At 45.3% G+C, this 24071-nt stretch overlaps 1 protein-coding gene across 1 annotated transcript in view; it reads right to left on the reverse strand.

The window, feature by feature from the left end:
- The window catches only part of LOC138286958 (uncharacterized), an 878316-nt gene extending 865541 nt beyond the window's left edge, over positions 1-12775 (reverse strand). Inside the window, 2 exon segments of the mRNA XM_069227330.1 lie at positions 3591-4013; positions 11523-12775. Coding sequence (XP_069083431.1) covers positions 3591-4013; positions 11523-12644 — 1545 coding nt within the window. The 5' untranslated portion in view covers positions 12645-12775.
- Positions 12776-24071: the final 11296 nt, after the last annotated feature.

Here is a 24071-nt window from a genome sequence, read left to right on the forward strand (position 1 = left end):
CTGTCATTACTGTATTTCACCCCCAATTGGCATATGGGTGCCCCCTTATAAGCCCCTAGTATATGGTACCTAGGTACCCGGGGCATTGGGGTTCCAGGAGATCCCTATGGGCTGCAGCATATATTTTGCCACCCATAGGGAGCCCATGCAAAGGCTTCTGCAGGACTGCCATTACAGCCTGCGTGAAAAGGTGCAAGCACCCTTTCTGTGTGTTCTGGAAATGTTACTATGATTTACTACTGCTTTCCTGGTCACTGGGGTGGGATCTAGTACTTACCTTCGGCCTTTCTAAGTACTCCTAGCTCCCCTCTACACACTACACTGACCTAGGTGGGAGACCGACTTTTTCTCTAATTGCACTGTTTTCTAACTGTTTTTATGCCTATTTCTGCATACTAGTGTATCTAATTTGTGTATTACTTATCTCCTAAGGTAATATAGCCTCTAAGGTACTTTTGTTATTTGTGTCACCAAAATAAAGTACCTTTATTTTTGTAACACTGAGTGTTTTCTTTCATGTGTGTGAGTACTGTGTGACTACAGTGGTATTGCATGAGCTATGAATGTCTCCTAGATAAGCTTTGGTTGCTTATCCACAGCTACCTCTAGAGAGCCTGGCTTCTAGACACTGCCTACACAACACTAATAAGGGATAACTGGACCTAATACAGGGTATAGGTTCCATAAGTACCCACTACACACCAGGCCAGCCTCCTACATTGGTGGTGCAGTGGTGGGATAAGTACTTACAATTGCCTTATCACTCTGTCACCTGGTTCTTTCCACAGGAAAGACCACTCTATACCTAGAGGTATATACATAGTACCTAGTGCAGGAATCTAGTCTCTAAACTTCTTTCTAAGAGACTAGAGGTTAGGTAGGTTAGATACACACTAAACCACCCTAACACACACCATGTCTGCAGCTGGACCTAGCTCTGAGGTTATGGACTCTCCTTATGAGGGCATGACCTTCAAGGAACTGAAGGGCTGAGTTCAGAGAGGAAGCCGGACATGGGGAAGAATCCTAATAAGAGTCTACTCTTAAGCCTCCTTCTTCAGGAGGACCAAGAACATGCTGGTAGCCAGGAGGAGGAGGAAGAAGGAGACTCTAACCCCATTGAGTTAGAGGTTAATCTTCTAGGTCCAGACGCCCCTGATGGCTCAGTTGGCCTCAGAGCGGTCTCCACCTTCATGGACTGGGTTGTATCGGTTGATACTTAAGGGGTTGAGGTAGCATTGTCTGCACCAGGGCAAGAACATGAGTGCTGTTGCCCCCCCACCTGTCAAGTATCACGCATCACAGGTGACACTACCACAAACTGTCTAATCCTCACATCTCTGGGGATTAGTCATGCACATAACTTGTTCCTTTCAGTATCACAGCTACCAAGTCACCCGTGATTTGCAGTGTCATCTATGTTTGGGGTTTTTCACTCACACACCTGCCGATGCTGAGGCCTGATGCAAGGGTCACCTCCCTCCATAATTTCACCTTGATAATGTGAGAAAACGTCCAGCATGTGAAGACTTACTGGCAGTGATGGGGTGGTCTCCTGGCAGCCCTGCCCGCGGCGCTGCATCTGGACTGTGGTACAACCTTCTGTACAGTGGCAGACAGACAGAAGGGCCAGTGCTCATGAAGCACCCCGGGATAAAGAGAGAAGCACTTCCTGCTTCGGCTGCAGACACCCTGAGCTCTCTGTAGATAACAACGGTTTCCAGGCCTCGGCTACTTCTCCCCTACATGCTTTGCAACAGGTGTCATGTGACTCTGGGCCTGATTTAGAGTTTGGCAGACAGGTTATTCCATCTCGAACATGAAGCCCGCTGTATTACGATTTCCATATGATAAAATGGAATCGTAATAACAAGGCGGATGGGATATCCGTTTGAGACGGAGTAATCCCCTCTGCCAAGATCTGAATCAGACCTTTTGTCTGCCAGCCCTGGATAGCTTTGCAAAAGCACCTTGCATTCTGGGATTTGTAGTTTCACTTTTTACTGCTATAGGTTTAGGCTTAAAGATCCCTCCATGCATGTTGTTCTCTATAACTGACTTAAGGTGTAACACATATCATGCTGGCTCTTGACAGCTATGTCCCTCGTGAGGCTGCATTTTTCTATTCAGCTTCTACAAGGACCATGGGAGGTGCACTTTGGCTTGACACAAAGGAATGGAACTTTCAAAACAAGATTCGAAATACGCCTGAACCTAGTTTGCAGGACTTTAAATACTACATATTGTGACACCAATCTAAGACCCCATTCTGTGTTTCCCATTGACTCTACGGGGAGATACAGGGCTGGAATTAATCATTTCAGGCGTCAGACTAGATGAGGACAATGCCTCTCCCTAGCGAGAACAGTAACACTATTGAGACAGAACCCCTTCCTAATGCCACCTGCGCCAGGCCCCAGCCAGATCAAAATACAGACTCCAGGTGTACAGAAACAAACATCCAGGACACTTCTAAACTCACCTGTTCCAGAATCCTGCAGAGAACAGTTGTGCTATTGAGAGTGGAACCCTTCGAGTGCCTCCAGTACCAAGCTCCCAAGTGAGAATGGTCACGCTGTCGACACTGGACCCTCTAATGCCACCAGTACCAGGCTCCCAAGTGAGAACGCTCACGCTATTGACACTGGACTCTCAAATGCCACCAGTACCAGGCTCCCAAGTGAGAACGGTCACACTGTCGACACTGGACCCTCTAATGCCACCAGTACCAGGTTCCCAAGTGAGAACGGTCACGCAGGCGACACTGGGCCCTCTAATGCCACCAGTACCAGACTACCAAGTGAGAACGGTGACGCTGTCGACACTGGACCCTCTAATGCCACCAGTACATGGCTCCCAAGTGAGAACACTCACGCTGTCAACACTGGACCCTCTAATGCCACCAGTACCAGGCTCCCAAGTGAGAACGCTCACGCTGTAGACACTGGGCCCTCTAATGCCACCAGTACCAGGCTCCCAAGTGAGAATGCTCACGCTATCGACACTGGACCCTCTAATGCCACCAGTACCATGCTCCCAAGTGAGAACGCTCACGCTGTCGACACTGGACCCTCTAATGCCACCAGTACCAGGCTCCCAAGTGAGAACGGTCACGCTGTCGACACTGGACCCTCTAATGCCACCAGTACCAGGCTCCCAAGTGAGAACACTCACGCCGTTGACACTGGACCCTCATGCCACCAGTACCAGGCTCCCAAGTGAGAACGCTCACGCTGTCGACACTGGACCCTCTAATGCCACCAGTACCATGCTCCCAAGTGAGAACGCTCACGCTGTCGACACTGGACCCTCTAATGCCACCAGTACCAGGCTCTAAAGTGAGAACGGTCACGCTGTCGACACTGGACCCTCTAATGCCACCAGTACATGGCTCCCAATTAAGAACGGTCATGTGTCGACACTGGACCCTCTAATGCCACCAGTACCAGGTTCCCAAGTGAGACTGGTCACTCCTTCGACACTGGACCCTCTAATGTCACCAGTACGAGGCATCCAAGTGAGAACGGTCCCTCTGTCAACACTGACCCTATAATGCCACCAGTACGAGGCTCCCAAGTGGGAACACTCACGCCGTTGATACTGGACCCTCTAATGCCACCAGTACCAGGCTCCCAAGTGAGAACGCTCACGCTGTCGACACTGGACCCTCTAATGCCACCAGTACCATGCTCCCAAGTGAGAACGCTCACGCTGTCGACACTGGACCCTCTAATGCCACCAGTACCAGGCTCCCAAGTGAGAACGGTCACGCTGTCGACAATGGACCCTCTAATGCCACCAGTACCATGCTCCCAAGTGAGAACGGCCACGCTGTCGACACTGGACCCTCTAATGCCACCAGTACCAGGCTCCCAAGTGAGAACGGTCACGCTGTAGAAACAGGACCCTCTAATGCCATCAATTCTAGGGTTTCTGGAGAGGGAGGCCATGCCATCAAGACTGGAGCCGTCTGCTGCCAGGTATGCCAGGCTCCTGCTGACAGCACAAATTATCTTGAAAGTTTAAGGGGACAATCTGATTTAACATTTCTATGACAGCACCAGCCAAATACCATGATTTCAAAAACATTGTATTACATATCAACATACATCTCTGATTAACATGTAAATTCTAATCATTATTTTGTACATTTTATAATATCATGATTAGTTCTAGTTGTATCATATTTCAGACATTATCAGTCCCTTTTTCCTAATTTCTTATGTTGAACAAGCATTTCAAAATTGGACTCCATTATCCATCTGCCCTCTATAACACTCCGAAACATGTAAATGGAGTTTTTTTGCTTTCAGCTTCGTCTGGTTATCACTCCCTCTTCTGATAAGAAGCTGTGTCCTGGGACTGGTTATTACATAGTGTGTGAATCAGTGACTTCCATTAATGATCATCACTCACTCTTCTGAATAGACGCTTTGTCCTAGGCCTGGTTATCACACTGTGTGTGGGGTCAGTGACTTCCATTAATGATCCCTAACTCTTCTAGAGAGAAGCCTTGTCCTAGGCCTGGTTATCACACAGTGAGTGGGGTCAGTGACTTCCATTAATGCTCCCTAACTCTTCTAGAGAGAAGCCTTGTCCTAGGCTTGGTTATCACACAGTGACTGGGTTAGTGACTTCCATTAATGATCCCTCACTCTTCTGAAGAGAGGCCTTGTCCTAGGCCTGGTTATATCACAGTGTGGAGGTTAGTGACTTCCATTAATGATCCCCCATTCTTCTGGTGAGAAGCCTTGTCTAGGCCTAGTTATCACACAGTGTGTGGATCAGTGACTTCCATTAATGATCCCTCACTCACATTTGCTTCACCACTAATGGTCATACACATCACATGCCCCTAAATATTAAGGCCCTCATTACAACATTAGCGGTAACTACCGCCTACCGCCATGGCGACGGCCGCCAACATACCGACGCCATGGCTACCAGCCGTATACGTGTATCATGACCCCCGACGGTATACCGCCAGAATGCTGGCGGAACACCGCCGACGGTCATGGCGGCGGTAAGGCGGCGCTGCTGACAGCAGCACCGCCACGCCAGCAAAACACTGCCGACCGCATCATGACCAATGCTACAGCCTGGCGGTGTTTTGCTGGCGGACGATGCTGCTGACAGCAGCGCCACGGACCGTCTCCAGCCGGAGGACCCCCTGCAAGCAGGTAAGTCAGGTTCTCCAACAGGAGAGGGGGGTGGGTGGTGTTCTGTGTATGTGAGGGTGTGTGTATGTTTTGGAATGCGTGCATGAGGGTGTGAGTCGCGCTGAATGTGTGCATGAATGAGTGATTGTGACTGTTGTGTGTTGTGAATGCATGTGTGTGACAAGGTATGTTGGTGGGTGTTGCGGTGTGTGGGTATGTATGTGTGCATGCATGGGTGTTGGTGGGTATGCGTGTGTGCATGTGTGTAAATGGGTGTGCGTGTGGGTGTGTATATGTGCGGGGGCAGGAGAGGGAGGGGAAGGTGGGGGAGACCTCTGGGGATGGGGATGGGGAGAGGGGCGGGTGAGATCCCTATTATTGCAATTGAAGGGATTCCCTGGCACTAATAGTGCCTACCGCCATGGTTTTCATGGCGGTAAGTTTGGCACGAAAACCATGGCGGTAGGCCGGGTCGTAATCCCGAGGGTGGGATTGTGACGACTGGCGGGCTGGAGTGTTAAAGTGGCGGTCTTTAATGGCGGTTACCGCCAGGGACAAAATCCCTTTTTTTTTTTACCTCCGGCCGGTTGGTGGTATTAACACCACTTTAACACTGACAGACAGGGTTGTAATGAGGGCCTAAATGTCCAGTTTAGAACTGGTTTGTGTTTGTGCAAAAGGAAAAGGAATTTAATCCTCCCAAAGGTTTGTGTGTTGTGTTGTGTTATGTATAAGGATGTGTGTGTGTGTTGAAGACAAGTGTGTTTGCCGTTTCTCACTGGCTGGGTGGTGGTTATGGTGGTCGATGGGAGGGAGAACTTGCAGGACTCGGCACATGGATACAATTAACCCAGTGGAATTCTTTGGTTGTTACTGCCTTTGTCTAAAGAAGGCATTTTTGTTTTATTCTTAAGATGTGCATATTTTACTACTGAACTGCTTTACGTGTGAGGCTGGCCGTTGGGACTGCCCTGTGTTTTGTGGTTCCAGCAACACACAATTCATCTTTAGATGATTCTGAACGTTGCAGTCTACCATATTTGTGGTCTGAATAAGTCTGAAGCACATTTTAATTGTGAACTCTGTGCTCAAGAGCCAGTGTATTCTTTTTATATCTTTGTATTTACCTCTCAAAATGGGGTTTCCGCTTTTTTGGCATAGACAAGCCCGAGTATTCTTTTGTGACCCCTTTCCCCAGACTACAGGTTTTGTTTTTTCAATGCTAAGGTTCCAGAAACATAAAACAGCTGTTTGACCTTTGAATGAAGCTCCTAAGAACTGGAAGAGTGCAACGTCAAAAACGGCCTTAGCAACAAAAACAAGGACAGGAACAGCAATACCAACATCAGTATGAAAAGAAGAAATCGCCACCTCCCAGAAACTCAAATTCTAATGGGAAAAACTCATCTTGCAATCTCCAATGATCCTCTAACATCCCCGCCGATAGTTATCCACTCCTATGTGGGGAGTGCTGGCATACTACCTGGAAGAGTGGAAAGCAATAACAGACAAATGGGTACTGATCATTATACAAAGGGTCTACTTCATCTGCTACAAAACCAACACTAAATTTCCTATTCATGCTGCTGGTGCAAGAATCCCGTATTCTACTGACCAAATAAATCAGTCAAAATAGAGCATTCACATCAAAGACGTAAAGGAGTTTACTTCAGATGTTTTCTAGGGCCAGATGTAGCAAAGGGTTTTACCCATTCTATGTCTATGGGAGAATGTGTTCGTACATATGGCCCCTAGTCCCTAAAAATGGCCGAACAACCCAACATCATCCAGTATTAGATCTGCATTTTCTCAACAAATACATTCAAAAGGAAAACATTCAGAATGTTGGCCCTTCTAGAATTTTGTCCACATTACAAAAGAAACAATTGTCTCTGACCTTGAAGATGTGTATAGTCACATTCCCACAGCAAAGCACGTCTGGAAGTACCTTTTATTCCCCACAGGAAAAATCTCTATCAATATGTTGTCTTGGCTTTTAGACTAAAATCTGTCCCAAGAACATTCTCAAAATGCCTAGCAGTCATTGCAGCCCATCTCAGAAAAAGTGGCATTTATGTTTACCCATATATAGATTGGCTTATAAGAGCAAACCCTCCGAAAAACACAGCCCGTGATTTTCAGTTCACAGTAAATCTCCTGCAAAAACTAGGCCTAAATATCAACCCAGAATAATCAATTCCAAAATTAATCCAAAGCCTAAGTTAATTGATAGTGAGAATAGACACAAGTAAAAAGAAAAAATGTATCCTTCAGAGGGAAAAGGTCACCTCTGTCCAAAAGAAGTGCTGGAGCGTGAGAAAAAAAGGTTCCACATCAATCATTTGCAACTGAAAGTTGTTCTTCTAACCCTAAGGTTTTCCTACCTTTTCTAAAATCAGAAAAGACCACGATTCACCATGATACACGAACAAGCAAGAAAAAACAAAGTGAAGCAAACTCATGTGGTGAAGCATTAGGCTCTAACCAGAGGAATCTCTCTATCAGCTCAACACATTCCAGGGAGCCAGAACCTACAAGCGGATTTCCTCAGCCCACACCACAAGGAATAACACAAATGGGTCCTGAACAATGAAGTAATAAGAAACATCTTTTGAGAACAGGGATCCCAAACATTAAATCTGATCGTCAAAGCAAGAAGTACAGTGTTCTGGGCACCAGAACACAGTGGGCAATGCCCTTTTGATCAATGGATCAACAGCATTTGTTTATGCATTTCCCCTAATCCCACTCATCTCGATAGTGATTGTGAAACCTAGCAAATCAAATATCAAGGTGATTCTGATTGTACCACGTTGGCTGAGCCAATGGTGGTACCCGGACCTCCCAGACATATCACGAGGATGGCACAATAGACTCTACTGCAGCCCAGACCTGCTGACCAGACTCCAAGGGCAAATCCTCCAGTTGAAACTCAAATCCTTGAATTTGACAGCCTGGCTCTGGAGTTCAGACACTATCGATACCTGGACCCACCTCAGGTTTGTTTGGACATACTAAAAGAAGTGAAACACCCAACCATGGTATGTTCTAATATGGAAAGATTTTGCATATGATGTCACACTAAAGGACATAACCCCATTTCATGTCAAGACAAAGTTTTGCTTCATTATCCACTGAATCGACCGAAAGCCAAGTTACAAATCTGTTCCATAAAAGTGCATCCTGCTGCTGTAACTGCATACAAAAAATAACAACAAACTTCATTCTTTAAATTACCTGTCAAAAGTTTTTCTAGAAGGCTTATAAAGGTTTTACCTCCTGTTAAAAATGCATCCTTAACTTGGGAGCTCAATCTGGTACTGCAAATTAATGGCTTCTACTTTTGAACATATTCAAAGAGCTACGTTGCAGCATCTTTAGGGGAAAACTGCCTTTTGAAAAGCTCTCACTTCATTAGTTAGATACCAGAAGGGATCTTGTTTTTTGTTAGATAAAACCAAGGACATCAAAAAAACAAATCAACTCTTTATAAACTGAGGTCATATAAAACAAGGAATGGCTACTTGCAAACAAAAGACATCTAGTGGCATGCATGTCATTAAGGTAGCAACGTTCCAGCAAACCATAACTGACCCGCGCTCCTCAGCGACTGCTCTTTTAAAGGAGGAGTTTGGCTGTAAGTATAAGTATCTCTACTTTACTTTTAGCCTTAAAAAGAACTGGGTCTGGAAGGTGACTGCCAGTGCTGCGTACAGTGAGCAGAAGGCTCCTCACCCTCTTAAAAGCACAGGCTCCTTCTCAGCTTTCCTATCAATGATTAAAGGAAGTCGAACAGGCTACATTTTACCCTCACGTTCCCTTTTAAAAAACATGTTTTTCCTCTGCAAATGTATCCTTCAAAGCAGATCTATGAATAAGAATTTAAAAGATTTGTTAAACATTCAGGAAATACGAAGCCTCTGACGGCCTCCATCCCACAGATATCTGTGTATGACTCACGGACAAAAGAAGTTCTGCAGGAACTATTCTAGTGTTTAGGAGCATCAACGAAGATGCTATGAAGCAGAACCAGAACTACAGGTAGGCAATCCTTTCTTCTTCGTCACACAATTGTTCCTAGTGCTGATTTTACAGTTACCGTGGTCAAGTGTGTTTGGATGTTTTTCTTTATACGTCTGTTTCACAGAAGGTTTCATTTATTTAATTCCATGTTGTGTTAAACTCACAATCTGTTTCCTGGTTTTTATGTTTCTTCCTGCAACGTGTAGAGAAATGAACAACTGCTGAGAAAAAAAAAAAATGTTTGAAATGACCATCTTTTGCGAGACATCTCCCAGACTCTTGCTGAACCCATTTTGGTGCCTTTAGGACTCTGCGTGCTTTACTCCTGCTAACCAGTGATAAAGTGTTTGCCCTCTCCCTTCAAAACATTGGTATACACCTAATTGGCACAGTCAGAGTACTTTGAGGTCCCTAGTAAATGGTACTACATATACCCAGGGCCTGTAAATTAACTACTACTAGTGGACAGGAGCACTCATTGTGCCACCCACTAAAGTAGCTCTGTAAACCTGTCTCAGGCCTGATGCTGCAGCCTGTAGTGCACTTTTAAACAGACATTTCAACCTGGACCTGAAAAGAGCGTTTCTGTAGAAAGGACACAAGCCAGCTGAGGGCTGTGTCCGTGACCATGACACTGGACATCCTGTGCAGCAGGAAGGAATGATTTACGGTGCCAAAAGCCGCACTGAGGTCTAAAAGAATGATGGCAGCCAATTGACCCTGATCTAAGATGCTTCTGAGTTTCTCAAACACCACTACTAAGGCTTTCTCTGTCCTATGCAGTGGGCGGAAGCCCGTCTGAGGAGAATGTAACAGTGACTTGGTTTTGGGAAAGCTGAGAGGTGCTTGTTGACATACTTCTCCAATAATTTGGAGACACCCAGCAGAAGAGCAATTGGCCTAAGTTGCTCAGGTCCAGGATGGATTTTTTCAGAAACTATTGCATGCATCCAATGCCAGACCCAGGAGCCACTAAAAAATGTAACACTTCTGTCAAAACTGGGGCAATCGAAGCAGGCCCTAGCTGCAGAATGCACATAGGTAGAGGGTATAGTGGTGATCCTGATTTCACTGCTGTTAGCACATCTATAACTGTACTAACAGAGAGAGGAGGAACAGCTGGAAGAGTCTGACCCGGCAGGCCATGGGGACATCTTCAAGAGCATCATTATGGGCAACCATGTTAAAGGTGGGAATGGTGGGAAATCAGATGGGATTTTATCCTGTTCAGGTGCAATGTGTAAACTCCTGACCCCCCAAGTATTGCCCTTCAGGTCCTGGACTGTTGGCTGGAATCCTCAATGTTTAGTTGACAGCTTCACCAAACCGAGTGCATGATGGCACGGGGCCTCGCAGCTCAGCACTACCCAGCTCCTGGTCAACAGATTTACTGGATCTGACGCAGAGCGATGCAGAGACCTGCATCACAGCTCGCAACACCATGGAGCTCCCGGTCTTCGGCTCTACTGGACCAGAAGCAGAGCCTCACATAAGAGCACTATGCAAATCCCGATCAGTGGTTCACCAGACCCAGTGCAGAGTGATGCAGTCTAGCATCACAGCACCACACAGCTCTTGAGCGGTGGCTTCAACGGGTCCAACTCAGCAGGCAAAGGAAGATGCAAAGCTGCACAGTCAGGTAAACTTTCTAGCAGGATAAACCTGGTTCTTGATCTGGCCCACGCTTTATCATGGTTAGCCTGAACTCGTGACTTTGTCCCAGTCCAGTGCAATCAGACACCCACCGCTGGTGCTTCACATCATTTGGTGCTTTTTTGTAACTTTAACTGTAAAAACTCAAAAAAATGCTTCTACTGATTGGATTTTTGTTGTTACGATACCAGTTTATTTATTAAAATATCTTATATTGCTCTAAATTGTTTTAGGATTCTTATTCTTCTTGTGTTGTGTTTTTACTTTATTGCTCTTAGAGTGCTACAAGATTAATTTACACATTGCCCAGAAGTTAGGCCTGACTGCTTAACCTGAGGGTTAAGCTCAGATTTATTTAGGCTTTGTGGTTCACCCTCACAAGGACGGTGATTATTATTAGAACAGGGTTCTCACCCCTTCACCCAATTTCTTAAAGACACTGTTATAATCTTACAAATATCTCTGCTTTTCTTCATTCCGACTAAGCGAGTTTTCTTTCATCTGCTTTTTATCGTCTGGTATTTCAATGTTGGACATATTTGTCATTTTATCTTTTTCTGTAATTCCTTCATCTTAGAATAACTGCACTTTTTTGCTTCTGTCCAGGTCTACAGATGGGTCAGTATTATAGTTGGTGTACTTAGATTATTGGCAAATTTGCGGCATCTCTATAAATTATTTCTATGTTTGTTTGGTGATGTGTGTTCGCTGATGATTTTGTAGGCCTGATAGCTGACTCCAACTCTTCACACATTTGCTACATTTGAATGGTTTTTCTCCTGTGTGTGTTCTTAGATGGGTCCTTAATGTTGAGGAACAACTAAAACTACTTATGCATTCACTGCAATGGTATGGCTTTTCACCTGTGTGTGTTCGCTGATGTACCTGGAGGTCTGATAATTGACTAAAGTTCTTCCCACATTCACTGCACGTGAATGGCTTTTCCCCTGTGTGTGTTCGTTGATGTACTTGGAGGATTGAAAACCGACTAAAGCGCTTCATACATTCACTGCAATAGTATGGTTTTTCCCCTGTGTGCACTCGCTGATGTTGTTTTAGGCTTGATAAACAACTATACCTCTTCACACATTCACTGCACTTGAATGCTTTTTCCTTTGTGTGTGTTTGCTGATGGAGTTTTAGGTGTGTTGAGCGACTAAAGCTGCTTCCACATTCACTGCAATGATACGGTTTTTCCCCTGTGTGTGTTCGCTGATGTTGTTTTAGGGTTGATAACAGACCAAAGCTCTTCACACATTCACTGCACCTGAACGGTTTTACCCCTGTATGAGTTTGCAGATGTCTTTGTAGGTGTGATAACCACCTAAAGCTCTTTACACATTCACTGCACCTGAATGGTTTTTCCCCTGTGTGTTTTCGCTGACACTCTTTTACGTATCCCGAGTGAACAAAACTCTTCACACATTTACTGCACTTGAACGACTTGTCCCCAGTGTGTGTTCGCTGGTGTCTTTGTAGGTTTGATAACTGACTAAAGCTCTTCACACATTCACTGCACTTGAATGTTTTTCCCCCTGTGTGTGTTTGCTGATGCCTTTGTAGTGTTGATACATTAATGAAGTTCTTCATACATTCACTGCATTTGATTTTTGTTTCTCCTGTGTTCATTTGCTGATAGTTCTTTAGTTCAGAAGACAAACTAAAGCGCTCACTGCATGTGTATGCTTTTTCTTTCTTGGTTGTTGTTTTTGTGTCAGGTATATATTTTTCTACATCCCGTGGCTGTGTTTCCTGAAGGGCCAACATGGCTGATAAAGCACTTGTGTTCTTCCCACGCTCCCTGTACATGTGCGGTATTTTGCATGTTAGATTTCTGATTTAACAATACAGAGCAATGGTCACTAAATACTTATCATGTGCATTATATGTGTAAAGCTTCTTTTTTGGGTGACTGTGTCTTTAAATAGGACAATGGTTTTGCATACTTGCGGGTGAAGATCCTTTCTTCTCCTGGTTGATGAAAACGGGGGCAGTGCTCTGTTGTATTTAGCAGACGCCTCCTTCCTTCACCCTTCAGTTGTCTGGCTCCACTCTCTTGTGCTTTTCCCTGGTTGCTGTAGTTTGGCCAGAAAGGGTTTACGCTACACCTAGAGCATTGGATGGTCTGTTATCATTCTAGGAAGCAGAGCACTGCTGTAGTCACATCACACCGATCCCACGATCAAAGCTGGTGGTTGGCGCCGGTTTGCACAGGAGGTGGTTGTCAGTGTTGTTGCCTTAATTTTGTAGAGGTCACTTCTTATAACCACTGAATCGGCCTTGACTCCTTCTTCCAGGATCTGTCAGTTTATGTTCCGGTTCCTCTGTCGCTGATTGCACTGATATTGTCCCGAATACTGGAGCTCATTATTTATGACAGCTTTTACAGATTTACAATATTATCTTCATTATATATAATTGTTTTCTGCATTCAAGACTTGTTTCCTGTTGGAAGTAAAGAGAATGAAAACTGCTAAATGGAATCGTAATGGAATGTGAGTACACAATGTTTATCTGGTTGCAAAAGTCATCTCTTCTTTACCACGGCTGAAACTTACACCATACACAAATATTTAACTAAAAGTTCTGTTTAGCACATCACATCTTAGAACCCACGTGCTACAGGCACAGCTTCAGGTAGAAGTGCATAGACAATATTTAATTGAAACACAAACAGATTGTGGAAACAGAGATGGATCGGGACATGATGCTGTCACTTGTTTGAGGAAGTGTAGAAGGAAGGTAACTCTTCAGGAAGTATATAACAAATAAAACTCCATTCACACTCCTCTTCACAATCCTTTCCTGTTCACATGGGATCCCCTGAAGTGCCAACACCTTTCTGTGCATTGCACACACACACACATGCACACTCACACACACACACACAAACCGAGAAACCCACCCACCCACCCTCCATTCGCCCCCGCATACTCACTCTGAGGGGTAACTGTTAGCCAAAACACAGGGAACAACTTGTTGCCTGCACAGAGCAGAAATGAGATAACAGTCTGACAGTCAAACAGCCATGGTTGGCAATACAGGAATCACAAGATTAATTTTGAGACGTTCACCTAGGGGGTACAAACAGGGGAGGTGCACATGTAGGTGCTTATGAGGTACAAACAGGGGAGGTGCACAGGTTGGTGCTTATGAGGTACAGGGGAGGTGCACAGGTTGGTGCTTATGAGGTACAGGGGAGGTGCACAGGTTGGTGCTTATGAGGTAGAAACAGAGGAGGCGCACATGTAGGTGCTTATGAGGTACAAACAGAAGAACTGCACAGGTTGGTGCTTATGACGTACAAACAGGGGAGGTGCACATGTAGGTGCTTATGAGGTACAAACAGGGGAGGTGCAAAGGTTGGTGCTTATGAGGTACAGGGGAGGTGCACAGGTAGGTGCTTATGAGGTAGAAACAGAGGAGGCGCACATGTAGGTGCTTATGAGGTACAAACAGAAGAACTGCACAGGTTGGTGCTTATGAGGTACAAACAGAGGAGGTGCACATGTAGGTGCTTATGAGGTACAAACAGAAGAACTGCACAGGTTGGTGCTTATGAGGTACAAACAGAAGAAGCACACGGGTAGGTGCTTATGAGTTACAAACAGAAGAAGTGCACAGGCAGGTCTTTTTGAGGTACAAACAGAAGAAGTACACAGGCAGGTGCTTATGAGGTACAAACAGAAGAAGTGCACAGGTAGGTGCTTCTGAGGTACAAACAGGAGGTGCACAGGTAGTGTGCCATGACAGAGCACCTGGTTTAGTTTTCTGTAGTGATGAATTCAATGGGTTCTGGGACTGCAGTCTTTTGTTACATTTAACTTGGCTGCTGTATAGACAAACCAACTAAAGGAATACATAATACTCACCACACATGAGAAAATCTAAATTCTGAGCATTCATGCAATGGGTGTCATTGGAAGTGCATCCTGGGACGAGAACAAAATCAGACTGCAGAAAAGAAAGTGAGAAGAGAAAAAGGCGGACGGGATTGAAAGAGGAAAAGAAACCCAGGATCTCCCAGGGTTCGGATTTAAAAAAAGGTCAAATATAGAATTTAGTCAAGAGGCACTTTCTGAGCTCTGGTTCAAACACTTCCAGGAAACATTGGGCAGATATGAACCGTTAGTGGGTCCCAAATCCTGTGGGTATTGCCAGCGAAGGACCTTTTGAGGATACATGTCTGTCAAATGAGGGAACTTGAGATAGAGACTCACTTCCTAGAGTTCTAATCTTGTTGGACAGCTCAAGCCTTCATGAAGAGATGGCAGTGAGTTTATTTAGAGAGCCATTGGGGGAGACCATGTGCTGATCACCCACAGTGAACAAGACATTCATGACCTGTGGGTGGATTGTGATTGAAGAAATTTACCTGTGAGATTCCAAGTAAAAAACCCACAGAGAGCAGCTGAATGCCGAACATTCAAACCCATAAAGCATTTTCACGAGGCAGGGCACAGGAGTGGGTATGTTTACATTCGGCTCCATGCTTGCCCCAACTGATTCCAAGATTCTGCATTTCCTATGTATCTATTCGTGCAGTTTCATGTGGTGCAAACCTGGTCCTAGGGTGTTAGACCACTTCACAGTGAAATAGTTGGATCATATAGTAGATGATGAAGAATGAATATAATTTAAACAAAACTAAGTATAGAGCAGACATCTGAAACGCCAGTGGATAAAGGTTACCTCAACTCATAATAATGTACAAACCCGGTACATGAATGATTTGCTAGAAGAACATTTTCACTGGGAAAAATGTGTGAATTAGACCTTTTTCCCTGTAAATAGTCAGTGGCAGGAGACTAAGGCGTAGCGCCTAGCAGCGAGAAAAGCAAAAACAGCGATTAAGAACAGTTATTAAGAGGGAGGTTATGGTAGAGAAGAAAATGTGAAAAGAGCAAGTAGGGAAAGTGAAAAAACTTAAAAAATTCATAAAGAAATCAGAAGTGAGTCGGACACAGGAGATCAGAGCAAGTGGCGCAGAAAGAGAATTCAAACGGCAAAGAGAAATCAGACGACAGGAAATGGTTTTGGGCCGTATTCGCAAGGCCTTTGGAACAGGAAGACTTTCTGTTCCTTTTTGAATGTTACAGGGCACGATGTGGTCATAGAGCTGGGGAAAGTAAGTCCCAGAGTCTTGTGTTGCCAAGAAGTGACTGATTCACCGACTGCTCAGCTATTGTGTCTGATACAAGGGCGCAGCTTTGTGCAGGTTTGTGGGTGTTGTACGCTGTCTCTATCTGTGCTCATGCTTCAGTAAATCCCGCATTACAGCCATCCAGTCGTACCACATGGCAAGGATGTACATGAATGGGATACCTTTCCAGTTGCTCTGTTCCTTAGTCAAATGTGAAAGATTTACTGAATAAAAAATGGTCTTTTTAGGACGTGAGATATATATATAGTGTGGTGCTCCGTGCTCATTTATTATACCCCAGTGTCCCTCTGTCCTGGTCTTTACCTTGAGATACCAAGAAATAATTAGGCTAATAAATGTCTCTTCTGATCTGGGCCTATTGTAGCTCTGCCTGGTTCTGGAGGAGAAGTTGGCGTCAACATTATTATATGTGTCTGTAAAATACGGGATCTGTGGTGAAGGTAAATTACGCTGATGCGTGAAGAAGCAGCCCAGGTAGTAAAGAAGAGTCAACCCCTGCAGAATGCCTTGTGTCATTTGCATTTGTCTAACACTTTCTATGTTTCGAGGAACAAATGTTTAGGAGTATGTGTATGTGTTTAAGGGAAAAATGCAGTCACTCAAAGTGAAAGTATCAAGTGGCAGGAGAGGGCTTGTCAGTTGATCTATACCTTCTACTGGGGTGGGACGGAGTATAATTTGAGTGACATGTCAACTGACCAAAGGTGAGAGTGTTGATTGAGAACCCCTACATATGAATGTATTTTTGTATGATATGTTTTGGAAAACATTAGGCTGGCACAACCGTTACAACTGTATTTAGGCCAGACCCAAAAACAAGGAAAACAAAAAAAGAAAAATGATCACCACTTCTTGGTAGAACCTTCCCAGTGTCAGGGTCACACTTTTTTGCCTTTACCAACATTTGGAGTAAACAAAAGAAAAAAAGTCAGTGGCCACTTGAATCATTGAAGCTGCTCAGCAAAATTTCTGTGCTCCTTTGAAGGTAAAGAAATCACCAGGCTAGCACAGATCTCTAAACATGGAGATAGTGATCCATTAAGGTAGTGGAGATCCCTAAATATGGAGATAGGGATCCACCAGGGTAGTAGAGATCTCTAAATAAGGAGATAGTGATCCACCAGTGTAGTAGAGATCTCTAAATATGGAGATAGTGATCCATTAGGGTAGCAGAGATCTCTAAATATGTAGCTGGTGATCCATCAGGGTAGCAGAGATCTCTAATTATGGAGACTGTGATCCATCATGTAGCAGTGATCTCTAAATATGGAGATAGTGATCCATAAGGGTAGCAAAGATCTCTAAATATGGAAATGGTAATCCATCAGGGTAGCAGAGATCTCTAAATATGGAAATGGTGATCCATCAGGATAGCAGAGATCTCTAAATATGGAGATAGTAATCTATTAGAGTATCAGAAATCTCTGACTATGGAGACAGTGATCCATCAGGGTAGCAAATATCTCTGCTATATGGAGACAGTGATCCATCAAGGTGGCAAAGATATCTAAATATGGAGATAGTGGTGCAGTAGGGTTGTGGAGAAATCTATTATGGAGATATTGATCCAGCAGGGTAGCAGAGATCTCTAAATATGGAGATAGTGATCCACCAGGGTAGCAGAGACTTCCAAATATGGAGACAGGGGTCCATCAGGGTAGCGAAGATCTCTAAATATGGAGATAGTGATCCATCAGGATAGCATAGATCTCTAAATATGGAGACAGTGATCCATCAGGATAGCAGAGATCTCTAAATATGGAGATAGTAATCTATCAGAGTAGCAGAAATCTCTGAATATGGAGACAGTGATCCATCAGGGTAGCAAATATCTCTAAATATGAAGACAGTGATCCATCAGGGTAGTGAAGATCTCTAAATATGGAGATAGTGATCCACCAGCGTAGTAGAGATCGCTAAATATGGAGATAGTGATCCATCAGAGTAGCAGAGATCTCTAAATTTGGAGACAGTGATCCATCAGATTAGCGAAGATCTCTAAATATGGAGATAGTGATCCATCAAGGTAGCAGAGTTCTCTAAATATGGAGATAAGGATCCATCAGGGTAGCAGAGATCTCTAAATATGGAGATAGTGATCCATAGGAAAGATCTCTAAATATGGAGATAGTGATCCATCAGGGTAGTAGAGGTGATTGCCCCAACTCCCTTGGCAGACAGCAGGTCGGCAACTAAACACTAAATAAGGGGGCAGTCTTCAAATGTCACCCAAAAGTTAAAAAAAATGTTAAATAGAGAAAGTGCTAATGGGGTAGAATATCCAAGAAACCTCTATGGGTCTGTTAACACAAAATGTTGGCAAGAGGAACCATATTTACATAATTTTTCACAAAGAAAAACAGGTCGGCGACAACTAGCAACCAAAACTTCCGCAACATCAAAAGAGCACACATGAAAAGAGCAGCAACAACAGACTGTAAGACACAAGGCAGACCGGAGGTTACAAACATAATCCGGACAACCAAAGGATCCTTCTACAAACATCGCATCGACAATAACACCCACGACAGCAAAAAGCTCTTTAGCATCGTCAAAGAACTCACCAACCCCAGGTCATGCTCCATCAACCCCGCTCCATCGCAAGAGCTCTGCGACTCCATCGCCACCTTCTTCCATCGCAAGATCACGGAAATCCACAACAGCTTCAACTCCTCGCCCCCCACTACCACCACCAACCCCAGCGCACCCAGTCACCCCAACCTCTTGCTCTCCTGGAGACGAATTAACGACAAGGACACCATCAAAACCATAAGCACCATCCACTCTGGATCTCCCTCCGACCCCTACCCCCACAATGTCTTCAACAAAGCGAGCACCATCATCGCCCCCCCAAATCCGCATGATCATCAACAGCTCCTTCAATACCGCCACCTTTCCGGAGAGCTGGAAGCACGCTGAAGTCAATGCCCTGCTAAAGAAACCTGAAGCGCACCCCGAAGACCTCAAGAATTACCAACCCATCTCCCTCCTTCCCTTCCCGGTGAAGGTCATCGAGAAGATTGTCAACGGCCAACTGACTCTCTTCCTGGAGGAAAACAACACACTGGACATCTCCCAATCTGTATTCCGTAGGAACCACAGCAACAAGACCGCCCTCATCGCTGCAACTGACGACATCAGGGCCATGCTCGACAAAGGGAAAACCGCGGCCCTCATCCTCCTGGACCTCTCGGCTGCTTTTGACACCGTCTGCCACCCCACCCTCTGCACTCGCCTCTACGACACCGGGATCCGCCACAAGGCCCTGGACTGGAGCACATCCTTCCTCTCTGGCAGAACTCCGAGAGTCCGCCTTCCTCCCTTTCTGTCGGAAGCCACCAAGACCATCTGCGGCGTTCGCCAAGGGTCATCTCTCAGCCCAACTCTTTTTAACACCTACATGGCACCGCTCGCCAACATCGTCCGATCCCACAACCTCAACATCGTCTCCTATGCCAATGACACCCAGCTGATCCTCTCACTCACCAAGGACCCCGCCACCGCCAAAACCAACCTCCACGACGGACTGCATGCCATCGCCAACTTGATGGAGAAGAGCCGCCTCAAACTTAACTCGGACAAGACAGAGATCCTCATCCTCGGCTCCAACCGCTCCGCATGGGACGACTCCTGGTGGTCAGCCACCCTAGGAACCGCACCTACACCCACCACCCATGCACGCACGCAATCTAGGCTTCATCCTAGACTCGTCGCTCACCATGACCCATCAAATCAACGCCGTCTCATCTTCCTGCATCAACACCCTCCGCATGCTTCGCAAGATCTTCAGATGAATCCCCACCAAAATAAGAAGGACGGTCACCCATACCCTCGTCAGCAGCAGACTGGACTACGGCAACGCACTCTATGCAGGAACCACAGCCAAGCTCCAGAAGAAACTACAACGTAAACAGAACGTCTCTGCACGCCTCATCCTCAACATCCCATGCCGCAACCACATCTCAACCCACCTCAGAGACCTACACTGGCTTCCGGTCACCAAGAGGATCACCTTCAAACTCCTCATCCATGCCCACAAAGCTGTTCACAACACGGGCCCTGCCTACCTCAACGAGCGACTCAACTTCCACGCTCCCACCCGCCAACTCAGCTCCGCCAACCTTGCCCGGGCCGCCATCTCTTGCATCCATCGAACTACAGTCAGAGGCAGATCCCTCTCCCACCTTGCCGCCAAGACCTGGAACACCCTCCTCACCCACCTACGACAGACCCAAGACCTCCTGACCTTCAGGAAATGCCTCAAGACCTGGTTATTCGAGCAGTAGCAGTTTCTTCCCACCTCCCCCCTTCAGCGCCTTGAGACCCTAGCGGGTGAGTAGCGCACTTTACAAATGTTTGATTGATTGAAATGTTGCGCTGCATTTGTGTCTGTTTGCATCTTAGTTTCCTATCTTTCCTCACTCTCCCAGAGTTCGACATGACTATACCATCCCACCAGCGCATCTAAGTCAAAAGCTAAATCTAATGCAGAAAAAGAGCTGAGGGAGTTACATGTTGAATCCCAGCATTTTTATAATTATGTTGAATTACCAGGTCAGAACAAAGCAAAACTCACACCATCAGAATCCTGCACCAGACAGACAGGGCAGCTCAGAAAGACGGATGTGAGATTCTTTTAAGATCTATACCACGAGGCTGCGTTTGAAGCAAAGGAGGGAGAACAGGTTACAGGATTCTAGTTCTAGCTCAAATACGCTTTTCATATATAAAAATAACAAACCCATAGAAATGCACAATAAAATACAAACATCCAAACACTGGCCAACAATTCTAAAGAAATTCAAAATATCCTTACTTAAAGTCATAAGCAGCAGGTGCACATGTCCTCTGGCCCTGCAAGCGGGGTCCTGTGGGTCATCAAAGACTCATCTTAACGTATAAACATGCTCAGGCTGCTTAGCAGGGTGCAACTAATTGTGCTACCACATGCAGGTATTTAGCTATTTGCGCCACCCTGTGCAGATGTTGTGCACATTATTCAAGCACCCATGGACCTAATCGTAGCTGTAGAATAAGATTAAAGTCTATGTTGACCAGAATAAGGGGCAAAAATATGCTACATATTTGTTTTCTCCAAAAACAATGGGCATTCATCTTTGGTATTATTTTAATACCTCTGTTTATAAACCACAGTTGCCATCGTTCCTAACCTGGTCTCATGAGGTCGAAATACACTTCTCTTTCTTTGTGTGTTTGACCTCTAGGTACAGCTTCAATAATTTACAATCACATCCTTCCCCTCTTCCACCTGTTTTCAATCGGAGCTCAGTGTCTTTGCTCAATCCCTCTCCTTAGCTCCAGGTAACTCTGGGGTTTTCCTAACAATACAAGATCATTTTAAAGATTTAACACCTTGGAGTGCTATAACATCATAAGAGCTACTCTGTAGGAAGAGAGTTAGCAACATCCTTATTCACTTCTCTGAAGGGGTGTTGGGTCGGGAGTTTCTCTGCATGTTAATGGGGCTGGTACTCCTGCCCTGAGCATTCAACTTCATGGCTGGTACTCCTGCCCTGAGCACCCAGCTTCATGTGAAAATGACATCCTTATTTTTATTGTGGACCTGGCATAATGGTAACCTAGAGTGTGCACAGAGGCCTACAGACCACTCACTGGCACTGGGAAGCCCTGAGCTCGTCCTGTGACTCGGAGGGCTGCACCAAGCATGCCCTATTATTAGACACTGGACTGATGTCCTAGCGTCAGGTATGTCACACAAAGCAGTGGAGGAAGAATACCTAGATTTGTGAACTTACAGAGCAGATCTTTTTCTCCGTGTCAATGAGATTGTGGTCAAATGACCCCTTGCAAGTAAATGTTCTACTGTTGTATGGGACCCAGAACCTTGCACTGATATTCCGTTTGCTTATCAATCCTGTGTGTATGTGTAGCGAGTATGTAGCACAGATGTGGTAGTAGGACTTTGTGCGTGTGTATTTATGTGTAGTGTGTGTGTGTAGCACAGATGTGGTGGTAGGACTGTATGTGTATGTATGTATAATGAGTGTGTAGCACAAATGTGGTAGGACTCTGTGTATGCATGTGTAGTGAGTGTGTAGCACAGATATGGTGGTAGGACTCTGTGTATGTGTGAGTGTGTGTGTGTGTGTGTGTGTGTGTGTGTGTGTTTAGTGAGTATGTAGCACAGATATGGTGATAGGACTGTGTGTATGTATGTGAAGTAAGTGTGTAGCACAGATGTGATGGTACTACTCTGTGTGTGTATGTAGGTGTAGGGTGTGTGTAGCACAAATGTGGTGGTAGGACTTGTGCATGCATAAGTCTGTGTACTTAGAGGGTTCATTTTCAAATGCTTCCTGTTTAACAAGGAACAAGATGGAGAGAGGACGCCATTTCCTCAGACAGTGGAAGAGTATTACCTACATTCCTGTGCACGGAGGGTTGACACCCACACACTAAGTTTGTGTGGGAGTTAGGATGAAGTTTTAATTAATGCATTGTTCGGCTGCTGTCGGCCGCATAGGAGCACCCGTCATGCTCTGCGGCTAACCACAGATGCGAGGGAAGGACGCGCGTTGTGAGTCGGACGCGCTATGGCTGCGCTGCACTGCTGCGGCGTTTCCAATCACCGAGGGAATTCCTGCTCTCCCTGCTTCCTGCAAAAAGAATTGAAAGCTGCCTCTCTGCTGCCTCGTTATGTTGGAATCTGACTTGGCTGCGGAAAAGTTTTACAGATGCCTGTTTCGCCTTCGGAGAGGAAACCAGTTCACCACAAAAAAGGGAGGTGAGCCAAGACCTACGGGGACCTAAACAGACCTAAACAGAGGGGCAGTCTCGCTCTGTACCTCTCTTTTAAAAACTGCATTGCACCCAAACTAAATTATTTTTAGCTACTTTGCAGTGCTCCTTATGCGTAGTATGTATAGTATACTATGAACCTTAAAGTCACTTGCAAAAGACACTAGCCCTGGTCATACAGGATTTACTGCCTCTGGTGGAATTTTGGTGCAATCTGGTATGCAACGCGCACTCAGCTTGAGTCTGAGTCAGTTACACAGGGAGGGAAAAGAAAAAAGGGGTTGGCTGTCTTTCGTCAGGACAAGGACAAGCAGTAACATATATAATGCGGCGATCTCCACATCAATTTCTGGGCAAAGGACGCCCTGCTTCTAGGGTGCCCAAAACAGTATGCAGTGTTAAAGTAAAGCGCCCACTCCGCTCCGACAATCACAACAATATGTACTCACCCTCAAACACTGCTCCTCCACTGGCCACTGACTCATCTCTCAGTTCTATTATGCCCCACAACTCCCCACCTTCTTCGATTAACATGGTGGGTCTGCATCTTAACTCTGACTCTTTAACCGAGGAGGTCACAGATCCGGACCCGGACTCGAATCTGGAATCCATTAACAAAGTTTCTTCACTTCTGAATCAATCAACCTCCAGCTCGAATTCTGAGGCTAATTGCAGTCAAGTTCTGGATATGGGCTCAGCACCTAAGCTGCTATATTCCCTGTTCGGTGGTGGTGTGGGAAAGGGCCAAAAAGATGTTACTCCTCCGTTTACTAGTGGTTCCATCTCGGCTCCTTGCTCGATATACTTTGCGAGCCAAGCTGCATTTCCGGGATCAGCACTGTAACGGGGCCCCCTCCAAATTCCATGCTCATGGCTGAAAATCAGCTGAACTCACAAGCTGGGTTTTCATCCCAGGAACTTAAAGACAAGGCAAGCACTGGCATCCCCTCCAAAAATGTGCTCCTACAGATTTTAAGTGAGCTAAAAAGTTTGAAAGTCTTGCAAGATGAAGCAAACCAGAGAACGGAATCGCAATTAAATTTAATCTGCATTAATATACAGCAATTTAACTCGCATATTGTTGGAGTGTAGCTTTTGTGACCAAATATTAACATGAAATGTTTGCAAATGAATGCGTAATAGTGTTGCATAGAAAGTGTATTAATGTGCCTTACTAAAAGTGTGTTCGAAATGTGCCCACGGGGAGTGGCCATCAATGTATACGATGCTTAATGAAACTGACTAATAATGAAACATTAACGTATTAATATATGAATTTGAACTAGCATTAG

The sequence above is a fragment of the Pleurodeles waltl genome, chromosome 4_1 (genome assembly GCF_031143425.1).
Source record: "Pleurodeles waltl isolate 20211129_DDA chromosome 4_1, aPleWal1.hap1.20221129, whole genome shotgun sequence".
NCBI classification, from domain to species: Eukaryota; Metazoa; Chordata; class Amphibia; order Caudata; family Salamandridae; genus Pleurodeles; species Pleurodeles waltl.